This window comes from Lithobates pipiens, unplaced genomic scaffold, assembly GCF_037356315.1.
Source record: "Lithobates pipiens isolate NorthernLeopardFrog02 unplaced genomic scaffold, aLitPip1_a1.2 Scaffold_16, whole genome shotgun sequence".
Taxonomy (NCBI): domain Eukaryota; kingdom Metazoa; phylum Chordata; class Amphibia; order Anura; family Ranidae; genus Lithobates; species Lithobates pipiens.
The window spans coordinates 364976492-364999649 of record NW_027507748.1 but is presented as its reverse complement, the minus strand read 5'-3'; the positions used below and the strand labels follow the sequence as shown (position 1 = coordinate 364999649).

General features: G+C 41.7%; 2 protein-coding genes across 4 annotated transcripts in view; one reads left to right on the top strand and one right to left on the bottom strand.

The window, feature by feature from the left end:
* Positions 1–10320, top strand: part of TMEM54 (transmembrane protein 54) — a 67714-nt gene extending 57394 nt beyond the window's left edge. Inside the window, exon 7 of one of the 2 annotated variants that reach the window (XM_077482030.1) lies at positions 8400–10320. The gene's annotated coding sequence lies outside the window, so the exon portion shown is untranslated. Of the gene's footprint in view, positions 1–2810; positions 2835–8399 lie in introns of those variants that run through there. The other variant, XM_077482031.1, reaches the window with a different exon arrangement.
* Positions 1–23158, bottom strand: part of HPCA (hippocalcin) — a 56410-nt gene that overhangs the window by 5686 nt on the left and 27566 nt on the right. For both annotated transcript variants that reach the window (XM_077482033.1, XM_077482032.1), the window contains exons 2-3: positions 6130–6510; positions 7–112 (exon numbers count right to left, since the gene is read on the bottom strand). In XM_077482033.1, coding sequence (XP_077338159.1) covers positions 7–112; positions 6130–6507 — 484 coding nt within the window. In that variant the 5' untranslated portion in view covers positions 6508–6510. The remainder of the gene's footprint in view (positions 1–6; positions 113–6129; positions 6511–23158) is intronic.

The window sequence follows — 23158 nt, the reverse complement described above, 5'->3', positions numbered from 1 at the left end:
TCTTACCATCATTATTTGTGTCCATCTGTCGGAAGATTTTCTCTGTGCGTTTCTCTGGCGTGGACTCGTCCTCTGGCATCTTCATTACAGAGGAAACCATTTTATAAATTGCCTGAAAAAAAATGCATGGGAACTCAGTCAAAAATCAGACATCAAATGCCCTCCTTATCAGAAAGAATACATCTCTGCAGCAAAGGAAATGTACACATTAACTGAAAGCCCTTTCATTGCTGAATTCAGCTATTGACTATACTTTGTTACCCATCATGTTTAGATGTTTTTTTTAGGCTGGGTTCACATATATGCAATGCCAGACATCATATGTGATTGGCATTGCATTGCTGTGCACATCAAATCTGATGTCTGTGCTATTTGAATTCAGCCATACAGTTTGTATGGCTGTAATTGCATCGCATTTGCACCAAAATAGCGCATGACCCTTTTTTGGTCCGCACTGGAATCGGATTGCATGACCCATGTGCTTTGATTCCACACTGCGATCTGCGAAACGATTTGAGGGTGCAATAAACTTTATAGATGTCAGTGTGAACTGCCTGCGAGTCAGATGCACAGGAATTGCGGTGGTTCCTGCATTGCACCAGTGTGAACCGAGCCTTAAAGTGGTTGTAAACCCTAGGACAAAAACAAAAACCTGCAAGACAAAGGCATAATGAATTACTTACTTAAGATCGAAGCCCCTGCAGTCATCCTCGTACACCGCTCCGGAGGCCGACATCGCTCCCGGGGGGTTACTTCCAGGTATCGCGGGCTCTGGCGCTGGGAGCCCCCAGTAACGGCACACTCACTGAAGCAACGGCACGTACGTGCCGTTGCTTCAGTTTGCATGTGCCGATGATGTTGGCATGCAAATACAGGGGATATCTCTTAAACCGTTCAGGTTTAGGAGATATCCAGGGTAGTTACAGGTAAGCCTTATTATAGGCTAAGGTTTTACAACCACTTTAAAGTGTTTGTTAACCCAAAAAAAATAAAATGGATCCAGCTTCTTTAAAGCATGTTATGTTATATGACACAATGCTTGTCCTGTGTCATTTGGCCCCCTGTAACACCTAAAAAACCTGGCTGATGCTGCCAGTTTCTCCCAACCCCTCTGTAAACTGACCAGTGTATCATGGCTGCTGAGCCCTGACACCGTGGTCAGTTTACGTGCCCCTGTCATCAGCAGCCTGCTCTCCTCTCTGCTCCTGTGCCCTCCTTCCCCCTCCCCTTCCTGTCTGTGTGCGAGACGTCCCTCCCCCTCTGTTCTCATAACACTAACCTGTATACACCATCAGCACTGCTCCTATTGCAGTGTCCCCCTCTGTGAATGATTTATAAATATAAATGCAGTAAATACCTAATTTAAGAGCCAAGATTACGATCACATGACCAGCCAGTTCTCTCCTCTTGTCCTTCCTTCCAGACTGAGGTCAGCAGGAGAATCTCAGCCTCGCCCACTGCATCTCTCAGAGGAGGAAAGGTGAAAGCTGGCTGGTCATGTGATCACAATCTCGGCAATGAAATTAGGTATTTGCAGCATTTATATTTATAAATCACATATATAGCGGGATACTACACTAGGAGGCAATGCTGATGGTGTATACAGGTTAAAGTGGCTTATCAACCCCTTTAAAGCTGGATCGTCGGCACTCAGGATGACATCCAAAATAGTATTTCTTTATAAAATGCATATACAAAGCTGCAAAATATCCTACGCGTTTTGGACATAACGTCCAGAACGCATTGGGCTGTTTTACAGCTTTGTACATGGATTTAAGAAATACAATTTTGGATGGCATTCTGAGTGCCGACCATCCTTTTCCTGTAAACTGGTTTACGTGTATTTAAATTCATATCATTTTTAGATTTACACAGCTCTGCCACACAGCACAGTCAGGCATATGGCATCCTTTTGTCTGTTATAGTTATAGACCAGGGAGGTCATACGATAGTGTCCTTTGTCCACCCCAGCCTGTTGATTGGATAGTGAAACAGCCTTGTTAGCACATGTAGTACATTTGATTGGCTCCCTCCCTCTTCCAGTATGCATGTTGTTGTATAAGAGATTGTAAGAGGCTGAAACTAACTCAACTTCAGGTACTTACACTGAAAGTGTTACTAAACCCAGGACCCTGCATTCACTATAATGGGTCTTCCACAGCACACAAAATATGGAAATGCAATTATTTTAGTAAATATTTCTCATCAGAAGTATATAGCAGTCTTGTGACTCTATCAGTGTCTGGTTAAAGCTTGCAGGAGGAGTTTTCATTCTCCTCTGACTGTCCTATGAGGCTGCACAACCCCTGACCCTGTGTCTGGAAAGTGCTCCATAAAAAAAAAAAAAAAAAAAAAAAAAAGAACCTCACTAACATTACACACCATATTAGTGATTTATTAATTAAAGCAGAACTCAAGACAGTTTTTTTTTTTTTTCAGTTCTACAAATGTTACCCCTGCCATGGTCAGATCACTGATCTGTCCTTTAAAATCACTACTGTTCTATATACAGAACATTACTGCTCCCAATATATATATGGTTCACTGCAGATGCGGGAGCTGCAGCTCTCAAACACAGAAGTGTTCATGTTGTTTATCCACCCCATCTCCCCTTTGCCATTCACAGAACACCATGTACAGAGTGACTAGTTCACAGAATACATAACATTCTGTGAATGGCCAAGGGAAAAGGGGGTGGAAAAATTATACCAGTGCTTCTGTCTTGATGTTTCAGAAAACGAAATTGTTCTGCCTAACTAAAAAGAACATATTACTCAAGCAGTTGCACCATTTTCATTTTATATTCATAGAAACAGAGGTCTGTACCCTACTTAACAGACCTGGAATACATGGAGATTAGCTATAGCAAGGTAATTATTTAAAGGCCTGGAACAGCTTCTGCTGCAATGACATTCTTGTCAGAAGGTTGCACATATGCTATAAACAATATATAAAAAAAAAATAGCTTTTTTTTTTTTTTTTTTTTTTAAAGATGTGGGCGAACAAGAGGGTACAAACACTGAAAAGAAAACCTCAGTTCTGATCACATGTAAGGAGAAGTTTAGCAACTGCAAGAAACAGCACAAATATCTCTAAAAAAGAAAAACATCTCTGATATGTTGATGTCTTAAAGTGTTTCTAAACCCACAACAGTAAAATCAGTGTGTATATGCAGTAAAGAATGCTCACTGTGAAACCTAAGGGGTTAATCCTCTACAGTAAAAAAGCAGTTTGATCAGATTTTTTTTTTTGGTACAGTGGTGTGAAAAAGTGTTTGCCCCCTTCCTCATTTCCTGTTCCTTTGCATGTTTGTCACACTTAAGTGTTTCGGAACATCAAACCAATTTAAACAATAGTCAAGGACAACACAAGTAAACACAAAATGCAATTTGTAAATGAAGGTGTTTATTATTAAAGGTGAAAAAAAATCCAAACCATCATGGCCCTGTGTGAAAAAGTGATTGCCCCCCTTGTTAAAACATACTATAACTGTGGTTGTCCACACCTGAGTTCAATTTCTCTAGCCACACCCAGGCCTGAATTTTGCCACACCTGTTCACAATCAAGGCATCACTTAAATAGGAGCTGCTTGACACAGTAAGGTCCACCAGAAGATCCTTAAAAGCTACACATCATGCCGAGACCCAAAGAAATTCAGGAACAATTGAGAAAGAAAGTAATTGAGATCTATCAGTCTGGAAAGGGTTATAAAGCCATTTCCAAAGCTTTGGGAATCCAGCGAACCACAGTGAGAGCCATTATCCACAAATGGCGAAGACATGGAACAGTGGTGAACCTTCCCAGGAGTGGCCGGCCGCCCAAAATTACCCCAAGAGCGCAGCGACGACTCATCCAAGAGGTCACAAAAGACCCCACAACAACGTCCAAGGAACTGCAGGCCTCACTTGCCTCAGTTAAGGTCAGCGTTCATGCCTCCACCATCAGGAAAAGACTGGGCAAAAATGGCCTGCATGGCAGAGTTCCAAGGAGAAAACCACTGCTGAGCAAAAAGAACATCAAAGCTCGTCTCAATTTCTCCACAACACATCTTGATGATCCCCAAGACTTTTGGGACAACATTCTGTGGACCGATGAGACAAAAGTGGAACTCTTTGGAAGGTGTGTATCCAAGTATATCTGGCGTAGAAGGAACACTGCATTTCATAAAAAGAACATTATACCAACAGTAAAATATGGTGGTGGTAGTGTGATGGTCTGGGGCTGTTTTGCTGCTTCAGGACCTGGAAGACTTGCCGTGATAAAAGGAACTATGAATTCTGCTGTCTACCAAGAGATCCTGAAGGAGAATGTCCGACCATCTGTTCGTGTACTCAAGCTGAAACGAACTTGGGTTCTGCAGCAGGACAATGATCCTAAACACACCAGCAAGTCCACCACCGAATGGCTGAAGAAAAACAAAATGAAGACTTTGGAGTGGCCTAGCCAAAGTCCTGACCTGAATCCTATTGAGATGTTGTGGTATGACCTTAAAAAGGCCGTTCATGCTCGAAAACCCTCTAATGTAACTGAATTAGGACAATTCTGCAAAGATGAGTGGGCCAAAATTCCTCCAGGACGCTGTAAAAGCCTCATTGCACGTTATCGCAAACGCTTGGTTGCAGTTGTTGCTGCTAAGGGTGGCCCAACCAGTTATTAGGTTTAGGGGGCAATCACTTTTTCACACAGGGCCATGATGGTTTGGATTTTTTTTCACCTTTAATAATAAACACCTTCATTTACAAATTGCATTTTGTGTTTACTTGTGTTGTCCTTGACTATTGTTTAAATTGGTTTGATGTTCCGAAACACTTAAGTGTGACAAACATGCAAAGGAACAGGAAATGAGGAAGGGGGCAAACACTTTTTCACACCACTGTATACCATTGTGAAAATTTCCCTCCATATCCTGTTTTGGAGACATTGAGTTAGTGGAAAATGCTCAAAATGACTGTTGTCACCAGAACAAGTGTCCCCATTAGAAGATTGTTATGGGGACAACTGTAAAGTTTTGGATTTTCCCTTAAAGTGGATGTAAAGCCACTCTCATCCCTTCTAAACGACTGCAATATTGGTTGCATGTATACTTATCTGTCAAACATCTCCCCTCTGTCTGCTATGAGACACGAAAAACTGAATATTTTGTGGATGGGTCTGTTTTCCAGGGCTTGGTGGGTGGAGTCATGATGTCAGTAGACTCCCCGCCCACCTCTACACTCCCCTTATCAACATGCATTTTCTCCTGTGTATTTCTTACACTGAACGTCTGCTATGATCACTAACATCCAGTCAAAACCCAGAAAAGTCCCCACATGACTTCAGCATGCCAAATCATGCTGAGGTGTGGAAAGCCAATCCTTGCAGAGCTGCTGAAGAAAGGAGTGGGGATGGGAATTAAAAAATAATGTATGTCTTAGGCTATTGCACGAGATATGTACATCACCTGTAATTCAAAGCAAGGGGGAAGAAAGGACAAAGTTTTCACAGTTTGTCTGTTTTACTTCACTGAAAAAAGATATGAGGATTGCTCAGAGCTGGATTAACTCTTTGTGGCAAGACTGGGCACAAAATCCCATACTCTATATTGTGCCAGACAAAAAATAAAAAAAAATTTGGGTTTACTTCCACTTTAATTCCTTTCTCTGTGATAATGGTACAAATAAATAAATACATAAATACATGAAAAAATAAATAAAATAAACTTTTTTTTTTGCCTAGAGATACAGTCAGTAAATAAGCATTATTCCCAATGAAGGCTGTTCACATATATGTGGTACAAATTTTATCCGGTTAAAAAAAAATAAAAAAAAGTCCCGTGAGTTTAGTCCGGTGCGAATTTCAGCTCCATAGACTTCTATAGAACCGGATTAAATTCACAGTCAAGAGGTTTTTTTGTTTTTTTTACCTAGAGATTTGATAGAAAATAAAAAAAAAAATCACACATGTGACCACCCCCTTTACTAATTAGCAATCAAATCACACATGACAGGCAGAATTCACAATGAGAATTTCCACCGCGTAACACTTTAAGTTCACACCGAATTTGCAACGCTTAAGTGTGAACCGGGGCTAAATCAATCAAGTTCCGCTCAGTTTTACATTTGCATAAAATGTTTCTAAATTCCCGTTTACCTGTACAATCTCCAGCATTTCCTCCCGACTGATGTATCCATTCCCATCTAGATCGTACATACTGAACGCCCACTTTAGTTTCTGCTCTAACTTCCCCCTGGAGGTGACGCTCAGAGCAATGATAAACTCCCGAAAATCTATGGTCCCATCACCGTTGGTGTCAAATGTACGAAAAACATGCTCAGCAAACTTAGAGGCATCCCCATATGGGAAAAAATTGGCATAGATCTTCTTAAACTCTTCGACATTGAGAATGCCAGATGGACAGTCTTTTAGAAAACCTTTATACCACTCCTGTAACTCATGATCTGAGAACTCTGTATTTTCACGCAGGTCTTGTAGCATCTCTGGGCGCAGCTTGCTGTTTTGCTTACCCATCTCCTGCACAGGGACAAAAAGTAGAAATGGTTATAGAAAATTCAGAAAAGATACAACAATGGATTAAATGTGAACAAGGTTTCCTATATATATGATCGGTGAACTATTTACCTGCAGTTTCCTTTAAAATATTAGTCTACAGTTGTGCTCAAAAGTTTGCATACCCTTGGAGAATAGGTAATCTATATTACGTACCATTTTTAAAGAAAACATGAGTGAGCAGGCAAAACGCAAGCCTTTTATTTCTTATAGGGTTTAATATTCTGTAACTGTAGGTCATAACAGAATGGCACAATCAAACATTTTGGACAATTTCATGCTCCCACCTTTGTGAGAACAGTTTGGAGATGTCCCCTTCCCGTTCCAACAGTGCACAAAGCAAGGTACATAAAGACATGGATGAGCGAGTTTGGGGTGGACCTCAGCCTGATAGAACAGCTTTGGGATGAATTAGAGTGAATACCGCGAGCCAGGCCTTCTAGTCTACATCAGTGCCTGACCTCACAAATGCGCTTCTGGTCAAACATTCCACAGATACACTTCTAAACCTTGTGGACAATCTTCCCAGAAAAGTTGAAGCTGTTATAGCTGCAAAGGGTGGGCCAACTCAACACTGAACTCTACAGACTAAGGTGTGGATGCCATTAAAGTTCATGTGCGTATAAAGTCCCAATAAATTTTGACAATATAGTGTAGTTGTCTAGGAGACCCCGAATTCTTGCAGTTGGTATAGGTGTGTTCCTACACCCAAGGGAACCAAAAAACACCAAACAGTGTAACGCTGCCTTAAAAAAACGAACATGTGAATAGTGGTGCAAACCCCCTATGTGAATGTGAATCACCAGAATGCTGTATCCAACTTATGCCGCTGAAACCTTAAGGCTCCGTTTCCACTACTGCGCGTTGTTATGCGACTTCACACAGGTGACAAGCCAAAATCCATGTATTGCAACGGTCCCCGTTCTAATTGGTGCGACTCCAAAAAAGTTTTTTGTACTACTTTGTTCTGACTTCGGAGTGACTTGCTTTTGCATGGTTGCATGAAATCGCATCAAAAATCGAACTGTAAAGTCGCACACTAAATCACGTGACTTTGGGGTCGCAATAGTGGAAACCTAGCCTACTAATGCTATATAGCTAAATGGAGACAACTTATGCTGCGTACACACGAGCAGAATGTCTGACAGAAAAAGTCAGACAGAAGCTTTTCATCGTATATTCCCATCGTGTGTATGCCTCATCTGAGTTTTTTTTTTTTTACAAAAATTCTGACGGACCTAGAAATAGAACATGTTCTAAATATTTCCGACGGAACTAATTCCTATTGGGAAAACCGCTCGTCTGTATGCTGTTCCGACAGAGCAAAAACGACGCACGCTCTGAAGGAAGTACGAGATGGAAGCTATTGGCTACTGGCTAATGAAATTCCATTTTCTAGTCCCGTTGTACATGTTGTACGTCACTGCATTGTTGACGATCGGACTTTAGTGTGATCGTGTGTACGCACGACAGTTTCAGGGGAACACCGTCAGAAAAACTTCCAGAGTTTATTCCAGCGAGAAAACAGGTTGTGTGTGTGTATAAGTGTGCTACAAATGTGATATATGATCTATACAACATAAACAAAATCTATATTTCTGGTGTGTGTGTGTACATATCATATTTGCAGTACACTTAGTTATTTTCCTTGAGTTATAAGATTTCAGCAGCATAAGTTGGATACAGCATTATGGTGATTCACATTCACATAAGGGGATTTCGACCACTATTCACACTAGCTGATTTAACCAATCATTGCTTTTTTTTAAAATGAATTCTCCATGGTCGGTGTAATGTGTCTCATCTGCCTACCTACATAATTTAATCTTTTTTTTTTTTTTTTTTTTTTTTAGGAGGTCAGGTATGATCAGCGGAAACAGGATGCACCTGATCTCAATTTTTGTGAATACTTATGTACATGGTATTTTTTTTATTTTATTTTTAATAAATTTGCAAAGATTTCAAGCAAACTTCTTTCACATGGTAATTATGGGGTATTGTTTGTAGAATTATGAGGAAAAAAATGAATTTAATCCATTTTGGAATAAGGCTGTAACATAACAAAATGTGTAAAAAGTGAAGCGCTGTCAATACTTTCCAGATGCACTGTATACTGTATTAAAGAAGATGTATAGTGGTTTTGAATATTTGTACATATTTTCTTGTTTTATTTGTTATTGTCAGAAATGTTAAAAAAATAGCATTTTTAAAAGCAAGTTACTTTTTTTTTTATGTGTAAATAGAAAATATTTCATATGAACATTCTAAAGTCCTCTATCCACCCAGCAGGTGGCACTGTCAGTCCCATTCATTGTTCTCCCTCCCTGGTACATGTTGAGAAAAGCCTGCTGTGAATAGATCAAGATGAAATTTACACAAAGGGCTGAATGACTCAGAACAATCGTTCATCCCTTAATAGACAGCTCAGTCCAAGGTTTCAATGACAGACAGCTGTGGACAGGAGGCAAAAGCTGCTCAAATGAATTGCAGTCAAAAGAAATGGAAGATAATAGAGGACAGCCTATAGGGTGTAACTGCACTGAGCTACTCTGGCCGCAGATTATATACAGTATTCTGAGTTTGCCTCGTTCCTTTCACAACACGTACATAAAAGCCAGTTAAGAAAAAATTCTGTTTTTGCCCATGCTTCTAATTCATGTTTGGTATTATAACTGGTACCTACTGTCAGATAAAATGAAGCTAGGGCCCGGGTTCAAATTCCAGCTAGGACACTATCTCCATAGAGTTTGCATGTTCTCCCTGTGCTTGTATAGGTTTCCTCTGACTACCGCGGTTTCCTCCCAGTCTCCAAAGCCATACTGGTAGGTTAATTAGCTCTTGTCTAAATTAGCCCTAGTATAAATATGCAGATATGGACCATGGACTGAAAGCTCCTTGAGGGTGAGCTTGTGAGCTCCTTGAGGGCAGGGATTAATGTGAATGTACAATGTATGATGCCCTGCCTATATTGTCTGTGTTATATAAATACCTGTTTAAAATAATAAAATAAATAAGTTGACCTATCAAAAAATGTTTAACAATGACCCTAGCTAAAACATCTTCAGATGTAATTTGGTTCTGAACTTTTTCAATACAGAGATGCAGATGTACCATTCTGTATGAGCCAACTTTTGTTTTATTCATTATTGCTGTAAATGTTTTTAAATGGATTTTCTTTCTTAAAAAAAAAAAAAAAAGTAAACTCTTATGCCCCGTACACAGGAGCAGGTTTTCCGTCAGAAAAAACATCCAATTTTTTCTGATGGAATTCCACTCAAGCTTGGCTTGCATACACACGGTCACACAAAAGTTCTCTGAACTTTCGACCATCAAGAACGTGGTGACGTACAACACTACAACGAGCTGAGAAAATGAAGTTCAATGCTTCAGAGCATGCGTCAAATTGTTTCCGAGCATGCGTAGGAATTTTGCACGTTGGAATTTGTGCAGACGATCTGAACTTTTTCGGACTGGAAAATAGAGAATCTGCTCTCAATCTTTTGCTGGATGGAATTCTGCCAGAAAAAGTCCAATGGAGCATACACTGGGTCAGAATTTCTGACCAAAACCTCACATCCGACATTTCTGGCAGAATTTCTGATTGTGTGTATGGAGCTTAAAAAAACAAAAAAACAAAAAAAAAGGATTCAGATATGTGCACCTTTCAGCTACTACCATACACTACTGATTTTGTATATTAAATGTGCTGATGTAAATGCAAAAATTTATAGCATGCAATTAAAAGAAACAAAATGGTGGTTTCAAATGCTTAAAGTGATTGTCATTTTTATAGAAAAAAAAAAGATGTTACAAACAAATCATACTTACCTCTTCTGTGCAGTTGGTTTTGCACAGAGCAGCCTGGATCCTCTTCTTCTTGGGTCCCGCTTTGGCACTCCTGACCCCTACCTCCTGTTGAGTGCCCCCACAGCAAGCAGCTTGCTATGGGGGCACCCAAGCCGAGCCGCAGGTCCATCTATCCATTCAGACACGGTGCCCTGGCCAGATGCTTCCTTGGCTGGATGCTTTTATCAGGTTAGTGGCTCATTTAGTACAGTAATAATAGTTAAAGCTGGCCATACCTTAATTGATGGCATAGATAGACAAATCTCCCTGCTAGGACATGAAAGCTTGATATTATTTTGAAAGCTGCACGCTCTGGCTGTCAGAATACCTGAACAGTGCCTGCAGCTGATTGGCACGGCCACCCTCTTTTATTTTCAGACAGTTTCTGAAATTATAACAGTGTATGGTATGTATGAATAGCAGCCTCAAGGGTCCACAAGAACAAATGGTGGCTCTCCCGCACATGCGCGGGAGTGATGTCACTGCAACTCCGGGCTGTCACAGAGCCGGAGTCCGTGGACCCAGAAGAAAGACTGGGTGAAGATGGATGCTGCCTCCAGTGATTACGCCACATCACTTGAGGGCTTTGTTTTTAGGTAAGTTTCACATAATGTGCTAGTATGAGATGCATACTAGCACATTATGCCTTTACCTTGCAGGTCCTAAAAAAACAAACAAAAAAAAAACTGCGGTTTAACCTGCTTTCACACTGACTCGCTTTACAGGTGCCATAGTGCTAAAAATAGCACCTGCAAAGTGCCTTTCCTCTCACTCCAATGTGAAAGCCCGAGTGCTTTCACACTGGAGCGGTGCGCTAGCAGGATGCCAAAAAAAGTCTGCAAGTCGCATCTTTGAGGCACTGTAGGAGCGGTGTAAATTAATGGGCAGCAGTGTTTTGCGGGTGTACTTAACCCTTTTTCCTTCGTCAGCGGGGGGTTAAAAGCACCCTGATATCGGCCAAAAAGTCCTGACAAAATGACGGTACCGCCAACACCCCAGTGTGAAAGTAGCCTAACATCCACTTTAGAACAAGCCTTCACTGACCTCCTCTAGCTGCAGGCATTGTAGAGCAAATCATCTTTGAGTTTAAGACAGACATGCTATAGATGTCCACCCACCTCTCAGTGGCTCAGTTCACCCTGCTGCTCTTATCCACAGCATCTGCTCCACATGTCTACATTAGAGATGAGAAGACTGAATGGCTGCCTAGTCAGCGCAGGGAGTGAAATAAAATTAAATGACTCAAGTGCGCCTGCTGTGAACTTTGAGGATGAACTACTTCAAAATAACTGCAGCAACAAAGGTTACTAAGGGCTTACTTTAAAGTGCATTAAGACCACTTTCACACTGAGGCAGTTTTCAGGCGTTTTAGCACTAAAAATAGCGCCTGAAAACTGCCTTTCATGCCTCCCCAGTGTGAAAGCCTGAGTGCTTTCACACTGAGGCGGTGCTCTTGCAAGATGGGAAAAAAAGTCCTGCAAGAAGCCCCGCTAGCGGACGAAAAGCGCCACTAAAACGAGCGGCGCTTTACTGCCAATGCTCCCGCAGTGTGAAAGCAGTCTTAAGACTGGGTTCACACTGCAGCGGTGATGAAATTGGATGTGATTCGCACCGCACTGCAGTGCAAATCACATCCGATCTCTGTGCGATGTGAGTTCAGCCATACAGATAGTATGGCTGAATTTGCATCGCATCTGGCCCAAGCTCGCACAGGACCCTTTTTTTGGTCCGCAGCAGAATCGGATTGCATGGGTGTTCACACCATGCGATCCGATTTCTGTCCGAGTTTGCAGATTGCACTGCGATATGCGAACTGATCTGGGGGTGTCATTAATGTTTCACTGACATTCCCAGCAGTTCGCATAGGGCAGTGTGAACTGCCGCCGGGAGGCATGCGATGCGGGAACCCGCAGCGGATTCGCAGCGTTCCCGCATCGCTGCAATGTGAACCCAGCCTAAAGCTTGAAAGAACATGTAAATCTCTATAGCCTGGCCATATCTATACTTTTAACTGGATCAATTAGACAAACTGCCCAAAAAAAAAAAACCTTTCCCAATTAACACAAGTTTCTGTGTCGCACAAGTTGTGTTCATGTACAATTCATTGTGAGCAACTCATCTTTGGTGCAAGCCAGGAGGTCCTGAAAAGCCCCCTTCCCTCCCCATCCCACAAAGCTGACTTCAGCCTCCCTAGAGACCAGTACAAAAATGTATCTATTTTTTCAAAATACTGATATGTGCATGAATCTTGTGGTAAAATAAGTCCAAAATTAAAAAAAATCGAATACAGTGGGGCAAAAAAGTATTTAGTCAGCCACCAATTGTGCAAGTTCTCTCACTTAAACAGATGAGAGGCCTGTAATTGTCATCATAGGTTTATTTCAACTATGAGAGACAAAATGTGGGAACAAATCCAGACAATCACATTGTCTGATTTTTGAAAGAATTTATTTGCAAATTGTGGTGGAAAATAAGTATTTGGTTACCTAGGCTCCTCTGTCCTCCACTCATTACCTGTATTAATGGCACCTGTTTGAACTTGTTATCAGTATAAGGCTGGGTTCACACCACAGCGATGCGGGAACGCCGCAAATCCGCGGCGTTTTCCCGCATCGCATGACTCCCGCCGGCAGTTCACACTGCCCTATGCGAACGGCTGGGAGTGTCAATGAAATGTTAATGACACCCCCAGATCCATCCGCATATTGAGTGCGATCTGCACACTCGCACAGGAATCGGATCGCATGGTGTGAACCTCCATGCGATCCGATTCTGCTGCGGACCAAAAAAAGGGTCCTGTGCGAGTTTGCTGCGGGACCGATGCGAATTCAGCCATACTATCTGTATGGATGAACTCGCATCGCTACGGAGATCGGATGTGATTTGCACTGCAGTGCGGTGCGAATCACATCCGGATCTCCCCCCGCAGCAGTGTGAACCCAGCCTAAAAGACACTTGTGTCCACAACCTCAAACAGTCACACTCCAAACTCCACTATGGTGAAGCCCAAAGAGTTGTCGAAGGACACCAGAAATAAAATTGTAGACCTGTACCAGGCTGGGAAGACTGAATCTGCAATAGGCAAGCAGCTTGGTTTGAAGAAATCAACTGTGGGAGCAATAATTAGAAAATGGAAGACATACAAGACCACTGATAATCTCCCTCGATCTGGGGCTCCACGCAAGATCTCACCCCGTGGGGTCAAAATGATCACAAGAACGGTGAGCAAAAATCCCAGAACCACACGGGGGGACCTAGTGAATGACCTGCAGAGAGCTGGGACCAATGTAACAAAGGCTACCATCAGTAACACGCTACACCACCGGGGACTCAGATCCTGCAGTGCCAGACATGTCCCGCTGCTTAAGCTAGAACATGTCCGGGCCCATCTGAGGTTTGCTAGAGAGCATTTGGATGATCCAGAAGAGGATTGGGAGAATGTCATATGGTCAGATGAAACCAAAGTAGAACTTGGTAGAAACACAACTCGTCGTGTTTGGAGGAGAGAGAATGCTGAGTTGCAACCAAAGAACACCATGCATACTGTGAAGCATGGGGGTGGCAATATCATGCTTTGGGGCTGTTTCTCTGCAAAGGCAACAGGAGGACTGATCCGTGTACATGAAAGAATGAATGGGGCCATGTATCGTGAGATTTTGAGTGCAAACCTCCTCCCATCAGCAAGGGCATCGAAGATGAAACGTGGCTGGGTCTTTTAGCATGACAATGAACCCAAACACACCGCCCGGGCAACGAAGGAGTGGCTTCGTAAGAAGCATTTCAAGGTCCTGGAGTGGCCTAGCCAGTCTCCAGATCTCAACCCCATAGAAAACCTTTGGAGGGAGTTGAAAGTCCATGTTGCCCAGCGACAGCCCCAAAACATCACTGCTCTAGAGTAGATCTGCATGGAGGAATGGGCCAACATACCAGCAACAGTGTGTGACAACGTTGTGAAGACTTACAGAAAACGTTTGACCTCTGTCATTGCCAACAAAGGATATAAAACAAAGTATTGAGATGAACTTTTGATATTGACAAAATACTTATTTTCCACCATAATTTGCAAATACATTCTTTCTAAATCAGACAATGTGATTTGAGAGAGTTGAGTTGAGAGAGGCCTGTAATTGTCATCATAGGTATACCTCATCTTTTTAAGTGAGAGAACTTGCACAATTGGTGGCTGACTAAACACTTTTTTGCCCCACTGTATCCCATTAACACATAAAATAACAAAATCGGCTTTTGCTGCAATATTCACCTTCAGTCCAGAGTTTTCCAGCGTGGTACTTTTTTGCTGCCACTAGATGTCCTCTGTTAAATGGCCAGTATCATTCAACCCATTTCCCCTGAGCTCAGGTTGTCCTGGACCTGTTCTCCAGTCTAAAGCCTCGTACACACACTTAGATTTTTAGACGATCAAACGTCTGTTTTCTTTTTTTGTGGCATGCTAGTCTCATGTCGAAAGTGAAGAGGTTAAACACAATACGAAAAATTTCGTACGACAGAATACAACATCAGAAGTGATGTAATGTGTTGAATAGTTTTGTATGTATTCTTTCATTTCTGAGTGTTGGTCTTATGATTTTTTTCCACATGAAAACTGTACTAATGAGATGAAAATCAGACATTGAGTTCACATCCAACAACAATTTTATAGTCTGCACATCCAGCTTTTGTCTGACGAAAAAGCAAAAATCGTATGTCGAAAAGAACCATACTAACGATCCGAAAATTGTCAGACAGCTCATTGTACAAATTTTTCCATCCCATTTTCATATCGTGTGTACGGGCCTTAAGGCTAGATTCATATCTATGCAGTTTTAGTGCTTTTTGCATTTTGCACCACAGTCCATTTAACATTGTTTTCTATGGAACACGTTCTGTAGTGCAAATCTGAAAAATGCAAAAAGCACTAGAAATGCATAGGTGTGAATCCAGCCTACGACTGGACAGTAAAAGGAGAAGCAGCACAGTGAAGAGCTAATCTTTCTGTCACTCTTTTGTCTCCTATCACCATGCTATCTGTATGGCTAAAATCACATTGTACGGACATCACATGTGATTTGCAGTGCTGTGCAAATCACAGGTGATCTCGCACCACGCAGCGTTGTGAACAGGCCCTAAAAAGAAGACCTCTTGTAGCGCCTGCCTATAGGTAGGACTTTTAGTTTAAACGATTTAATTTGTTTGCATCCAGGCCAATTCTGACATTTTTCGCCTACATGTAAAATCAGTATTTTTTTTTTCATAAAAAATCACTCCAAACCCCCAAACAGAATAAAATGGTGATCGTTGCAATTTGTTATGTCACATGGTATTTGCGCGATTTTTCAAACGCAATTTTTTTATGAGCAAATACACTTTAACCACTTGCTTAATGGGCACTTAAACCCCCCTTCCTGCCCAGACCAATTTTCAGCTTTCAGCATTGACGCACTTTGAATGACAATTGTGTGGTCATACAACATTATACCCAAATTAAGTTTTTATCATTTTTTTTCACACAAATAGAGCTTTCTTTTGGTGGTATTTAATCACAGCTGGGGTTTTTATTGTTTGCTAAACAAACAAAAAAAATTGAAAATTTGGTAAAAAAAATAAAATTATGTTTCATAGTTTGTTATAAAATTTTGCAAACAGGTAATCTTTCTCCTTCATTAATATGGGCTGATGAGGCTGCACTGGTGGGCACGGTTAAGGCGGCACTGATAGGCACAGATAAGTCGGCACTGATGGGGACAGACAAGGCGGCACTGATGGCCATTGATAAGATGGCACTGATAGGAACCACTGATGGCACTGATAGGTGGCACTGGTAGGTGACACTGGTGGGCAGCACTGTTGGCGAGGCACTGATTGTGGGTACTGATAGGTGGCAATGTGGGCACTGGTAGGCGGCATAGTTGTGTACTGCTAGGTCGCACTGGCAGGTGGCCAGCTTAGGGAGCTTGGGGCAATGTCCTTGATTGGGACCGATGTTCCTATCACAGCCGCCGGTGATCGGCTGTTTTTATCATTGTCATTGGCTGACAGCTGATCATGTGGTAAGGGGTCGGGATACTCCGATCTTTGATCCAGTGGGTCCCATAGATTTACTGATCACAGGGCATGCGCGGGCCACTACGTCAATACACGTACTCCCGGCAAAGCAGGTCCCTGCTGTAGCCGTCATTTGGCTATAGCGTGGATCTGAACTAGTTAATGAATTTTAATGCAAAAAAAAAAAAACAACAATATATAACCCATTTTTTTGTGCAATATAAAAGATGATGTTACGCCAAATAAATAGATATGTCATGCTTTAAAATTGTACTTGCTCGTGGAATACCAGTTTAGAGTTACAGAGGAGGTCTAGTGCTAGAATTATTGCTCTCTGATGTTTGCGGCGATCCCTCACACCACAAGAGGACGAGGGCGCTCTACATTTATTTTTATTTTTTACACTGTCCCTTTAATTAATTTATTTTTGATCACTTTTATTCCTATCACAAGAAATGTAAACGTCCCTTGTAATAGGAATAAAATATATCTGGATGATACCTGTAGCCTTCAGCTTGTTCAATTAAAACCTGGAAGCGGATTGTTTTCTTTGCACAGCTGCACCAGATCAACCCATATCTTAACAAAGAGTTAAAGATCTCATAGTTGGGATTCTGTATTGTATTATGGGGAAACTGGCTCTAAATTGTTCAGAATGCAGTTCTGTTTATAATCCTACTCCAAAGAGATAACTAGAAAGGTAAATATACAGGTGCATCTCATAAAATTACAATATCATCAAAATGTTAAAATTTATTTCAGTAATTCAATTAAAAAGTGAAACTCGTATTTTACATAGATGTGTTACACACAGAGTGATTTATTTCAAGCATTTCTTTCTTAAAATTTTTGACGATTATGACTTACAGTTAGTGAAAACCCCAAATTCAGTATCTCAGAAAATTTGAATAGTACATAAGGATTTTTAATACAGAAATGTTGGCTTACTGAAAAGTATGTCCATGTGCAGTATAATATGCACTCAATACTTGGTTGGGGCTCCTTTTGCATGAATTACAGCATCAATGCAGCATGGCATGGAGGCGATCACCATGTGGCACTGCTGAAGCGTTATGGAAGCCCAGGTTGCTTTGATAGTGGCTTTCAGCTCCTCTGCATTGTTGGGCCTGGTGTCGCTCATCTTCCTCTTAACAATACCCCACAGATTCTCTATGGGGTTTAGGTCAGGCCAGTTTGCTGACCAATCAAGAACAGCGATACCATGATCATTAAGGCTCGGTTCACACCTAAACCGGCCGCGGATTGCACAGCAACTCTGTCCGTCCCTGTTCTCCGTTTCGGGGACAAATCAGGGCAGAATGTGTGCCTGAATTCGGCCCTGAAATGGAGGCAAAGACACACAGCGCTTCTGTGCAGTGTGCCCCACAGCCGCCCCGGAGACATGTGAACCAGCTTCATAGAGAGCCGGTCACATCCTCCTTGTATGTGCGGAAACCCTCATCCAATTCACATAGGTGTGAACCCAGCCTAAATCAGGTATTGGTACTTTTGGCAGTGTGGGCAGGTGCCAAGTCCTGCTGGAAAATGAAATCAGTATCTCCATAAAACTGGTCAGCAGAGGGAAGTATGAAGTACTGGACCTCATGCAACCTGGATTCTGTGCCTCTCCACTCTTCCTGCAGACTCTGGGACCTTGATTCCAAATTAAATGTAACATTTTCTATAGTCCGTGAAATGCAAGCCAACATTTCTGTATTAAAAATTTTTTTAATTGGTCTTATGTAATATTCAAATTTTCAGAGAATTTTCCGAATTTTGGGTTTTCACTAGCTGTAAGCTATTATCATCAAAAGTAAAAGAAAGAAATGCTTGAAATAATGTATATCACTGTGTGGAACGCATCTATATAAAAGAGATGCGTTTCACTTTTTGAATTGAATTACTGAAATAAATACATTTTTTGATGATGTTCTAATTTTATGAGATGCACCTGTATATATTTTTTTTAATTATTTTCAGGTATGCTGTGCAAATGGGAACACATAAATATTTAGTGGGGATTTTCTTAAAGTGACACTAAATTCTGTTTTTAAACAATTCTATTCTCAACTATATATAAAAAAAAAAGCATCTTTTTATAGCACCTCTTTCCATTTTTATTTATTTTTTGCTTTTGTGACCTAACTTCCTGTTAGAGGGTGGCTACGCTCACTACGCTCACTTTCCATGGTCCCACCATATGTAGGAACATAGCCACCCTCTCTTGCTTGCTCTAGAGATGAACTAGGTACTATGGCTTATGGGATTTGTAGTGTGCATATAGCAGTACACATGAGCACAACTAACGTGCACAGCTTTTTCCAAACAAATGGAAGTGGGAGGGAGAGAAGAGATTTGGGATCTCATGGAGGACTCTACAAGGAGGCAGAAAAACACAGTAAGTAAAGCAATTTCATAAAAACAGATAGATATAAAAGAAAACCTCTACACCAAAAAATGTAGAAAATATCTGCTTTTTTTTTTTTTTTTTGTGGAGGATAAGAGATCTAACCTACCAGAAGACAGCCATTGGTCTGCAAACAGTGTTAAATTTGACATAAAATGTCAACTTAGTCAATAGCCTTGACATAGTATGCCATTTAGACATCTGAATTGTATTGTCTTAATTGTATTCCAGTCAACTAAAATCTCCAGTACATTTTAGTCAATTAAAATCGAATGGTTTTAGTTAACCACTTAAGGACTAGGCTCGTTTTGGAATTTAGGTGTTTACATGTTCAAAACAGTTTTTTTTGCTAGAAAATTACTTAGAACCCCCAAACATTATATATTGTTTTTTTTTCTAACACCCTAGAGAATAAAATGGTGGTCATTGCAATACTTTTTTTCACACCGTATGTGCACAGAGGTCTAAGCCCTTGTACACCGTCGGAATGTCTCCTATCGGACCGTGTTGTCGGATAATCCGACTGTGTGTGGTATGCATCGGACTGATTCCGTCGGAATATCCGTCGGACCAAATTTTCCAACTTGCTGGAAATATTTTCTGACAAACTGGTCCGATCGGGCATACTCCGATCATGTGTAGAGAATTCCGATTGGACAAAGTGCCACGCATGCTCAGATCAAATTCCTACATCAAAGCTATTGGCTACTAGCCTGAACGTAGTCCCATCGTAACGAAATTACGTCATCACATTCTGAAAGGTTGGATTTTACGACAACTTTGTCCGACCGTGTGTATGCAAGTTTCGGACAAGATCCGTCGGACAAAATCCGTCGGACAAAATCCAACGGATTTGGTTGGCAGAATGTCCGACCGTGTGTACAGGGGCTTACAAGCACACTTTTTTTGGGAAAAAAAAATCACTTTGTTGAATAAAAAAAAATAAGACAACAGTAAAGTTAGTCCATTTTTTTTTTATATTGTAAAAGATAATGAGATAATGGTACGCCAAGTAAATTGATACCCAACACGTCACACTTCAAAATTGCGCCCGCTCGTGGAATGGTGTCAAACGTTTACCCTCCGGGACGGGGCGCGTTAAAAAAAAAAATTCTTATTTATTTTACTTAATTTTATTTATTTTTTCACAGTTTTTTATTTATTTATTTTTATGTTAAATTGGGTCACTTTTATTCCTATTACAGGTCCTCTTAAATATGAGATCTGGGGTCAAAAAGTCCTTAGATCTCATATTTACACAAAAATGCAAAAAAAAAAAAAAAAAAAAAGAAAAGTAATTTGAAAAAATGATAACAGAAAAATGTGCCTTTAAAGCGGGGTTCCACCGGCGTTTTTTTTTTTTCGTCCTAATTGCAATAATTATGTTTTCAAATTATGTCACTTACTTTTATTTTTTCCAAAAGTGTCTTGCTGAGGTTTTCCTGTCTAAGGCCGCGTACACACGGGCGGACTGTTCGCCCAACTTAGTCCGCTGAACAGTGTTTCAGTGGACAGTCCGCTCGTGTGTGGGCTTCAGCGGACTGTTTCAGCGGACAGTCTGACGAACAAAGTCTTACGGAATTTCCGTAAGACAGTCCGTTCAAACTTGGTTTTGTCCGTCCAAACTTGGTTTCAGCGGACAGTCCGCTCGTGTGTAGGCAAGTTGGACGGACTAAGTATCGCGCATGCTCAGAAAGGGTTTACACGGCCGAAGGTTGCATTGCAGTGTATAGGACGTCGTTTTTCTAGTCCCGTCGTACGTGCTGTAGATGTCATCGTGCACGCTTTCAGCGGACTGTTCGTTCATCGTGTGTGGTCAAGTCCGTTCATGCAAATTTTGAGCGGACTGTTTTTCGGATTGTTTGACGAACTTAGTTGGGCGAACAGTCCGCCCGTGTGTACGCGGCCTTAGACAGCATTTATAAAAACGTCTGACGTTTTCCATTTTGCCTGTGGGCATGTGAAGCCCACAGGCATTGCCTTCCGGGACACTGTGCTATCCCAGCATGCACCGCCCGTATAATCTCGGATCTCCTGGGCGCCGAACAGACTCCTGGGAAATTTAAAAAACGATCCCAGGAGCCCGTGCGGCCGACAGGAAGAGCTGACCTGCCGCTGAAGCCCCGCCCATATCCGCAGCAGCACCGCCCCTTTCCGGAATCTCCAGGAGAAGGAGATTTAAAATAAGAGAACAAGACAGCAGCAAGGTAAGGGGGATATCCAGCGATTAGGGAACCAGATCATCACATAGGCATAGGAGTAGGAATTCAGGTGGAGCTCCGCTTTAAGAGGTATTGGTGGAAGTGACGTTTTGATGTCGCTTCCGCCCTCCTATGTTATGGAGACAGGTGGGGGCCATATTCCCTTCACTCGTCTCCATACACAGACACGAAAAGGTCCCGATCGCCTCCGCTGCCACGACGGCTCCGGTAAGCGGCGAAGGGCGCGGGAGAGTGGCGAGAGGGGGTGGCACCTCTCCCGCCGCTGATAATGGTGATCTTGCTGCGAATCTGCCATAGAGACCACCATTATCGTAAATAGAATCCCTGGCTCTAAAGATGGATACCTCGGTTGTGGCAGCAGCTGCTGCCGTTACCGAGATATCCATCTTCAAACTGCCGACGTAAATGTACATAAAGGTCGGTAAGTGGTTAGTTTGTAATGCATTATTTAAGCATTTCTCTAGATTTGACAAACACCCTCATATACTCCTGAAGTAAAAATCTACTAACATGTTGTTATTTATGGTATTAAAGCAGTTGCACTTTCTTTTTTTTCTTACCTGCAAGACAAAAGCATAATGTGCTAGTATACATCACATACTAGCATATTATGTGAAACTTACCTGAAAACGAAGCCTGAGACAGCTTCCATCTTCACCTGTCTTGCTTCCGGGTTCACAGACTCCGGCTCTGTGACTGGCCCGAAGCCCCGATGACATCACTCCCACATGGTCACGACAAAGTGCTCTGAAGGAATGGCACTGGTGTCCGTTCCTTTAGAGCGCATGCGCCAGTGATGTCACTGGCTGCATGTACACTAAATATCTCCTAAACAGAGATATTTGCATTACTTTTAGTAACCCTTATTATAGGCTTACCTATAAGTAAAATTTAAAGATTGGAGTTTACTTCCTCTTTAAGGTTTGCACATGCACTACAGATACAGATCTAGGCCCCTTTCACATGGAGCGGACTCCATTAGGCAGATCTGCCTGCTCAGCAGGGATCTCTTCGCAGGGATACGCATGCTTAGCATGGATCCTTTGCTGATCACCCCTGAACAGGTGGATGACAGGTTCATGTCCACTCCACTAATGCAGAGCGGACACAGACACAGCCCGCTGTGCTCTATTGGACAGTCGGATGAAAACAAACTGTTTGTTTCCATCCGACTGTAATCCAATCCGATTGGCGGAACGGATTGGATCAGATGTAGGCTGGTGTAAACGGCTACATGTCCATTTACATTTGCCTCCCCATAGAGAACAATGGGTGGTTCAGTCGGGTCCACCTGAAAAACCAACAGGAGACTGTTTACTTGTTATGGACTGATTCATATATTTATGGTTGCACAGAATTGTTTATTGGCACTATATTGCATATATTTATGGTTGCACAGAATTTTTTTATTGACACTTTATTCCACTTTTTATCAACATTTTTAAATATAGATGGTTTTACATGACTAAAACCTAGTACACAATACAATTTATTTTTTTGTTCAACCCAACGTGCTGAATGGAAAAAAAAAAAAAAAAAAACTGCCAGCTCAGGTCTAAGCCCCTGTACTAACCAATCCAATGTTAGTACAGCATTCTCCCCTGCTGTGCTATTGTGCACAGCAGGGGAGACCTTATTTGGTCATGCCCCTTCGAGAGAAGCTGGTCGAATAGCAGGATTCTGTTTGACCGGCTGTAGTACACACAGGCTGCAGTACACACAGGCCAAATGTCGCCCGGTTTCTATGGAACTGGCAGAAGCCGCCTGACATTTGGCCCATGTGTACTATTCTTTACCATTATATTTAAATTTAGGTACACACACTTTAAGCATATTACTCATGACTATAGTATGACTGATGTAGCTAAGCTGTTGTACCAACCACCCAACTCCATACCTTGCCCCTTCCCATTAAAAGGAGACCACACCTTCCTTTTTGGAGTATTTGGTGGCTGTAACAGCCTCTTTATTAATCAAAATAATAATTTAACATGTAACAAAAACATCAACAAAAACATCATTTAACTTCAAACCCTGAGCGCGTTGGTCATCTGCAGGAAATTCCCCCTCCCACACCATTAGCATATCGATCCAA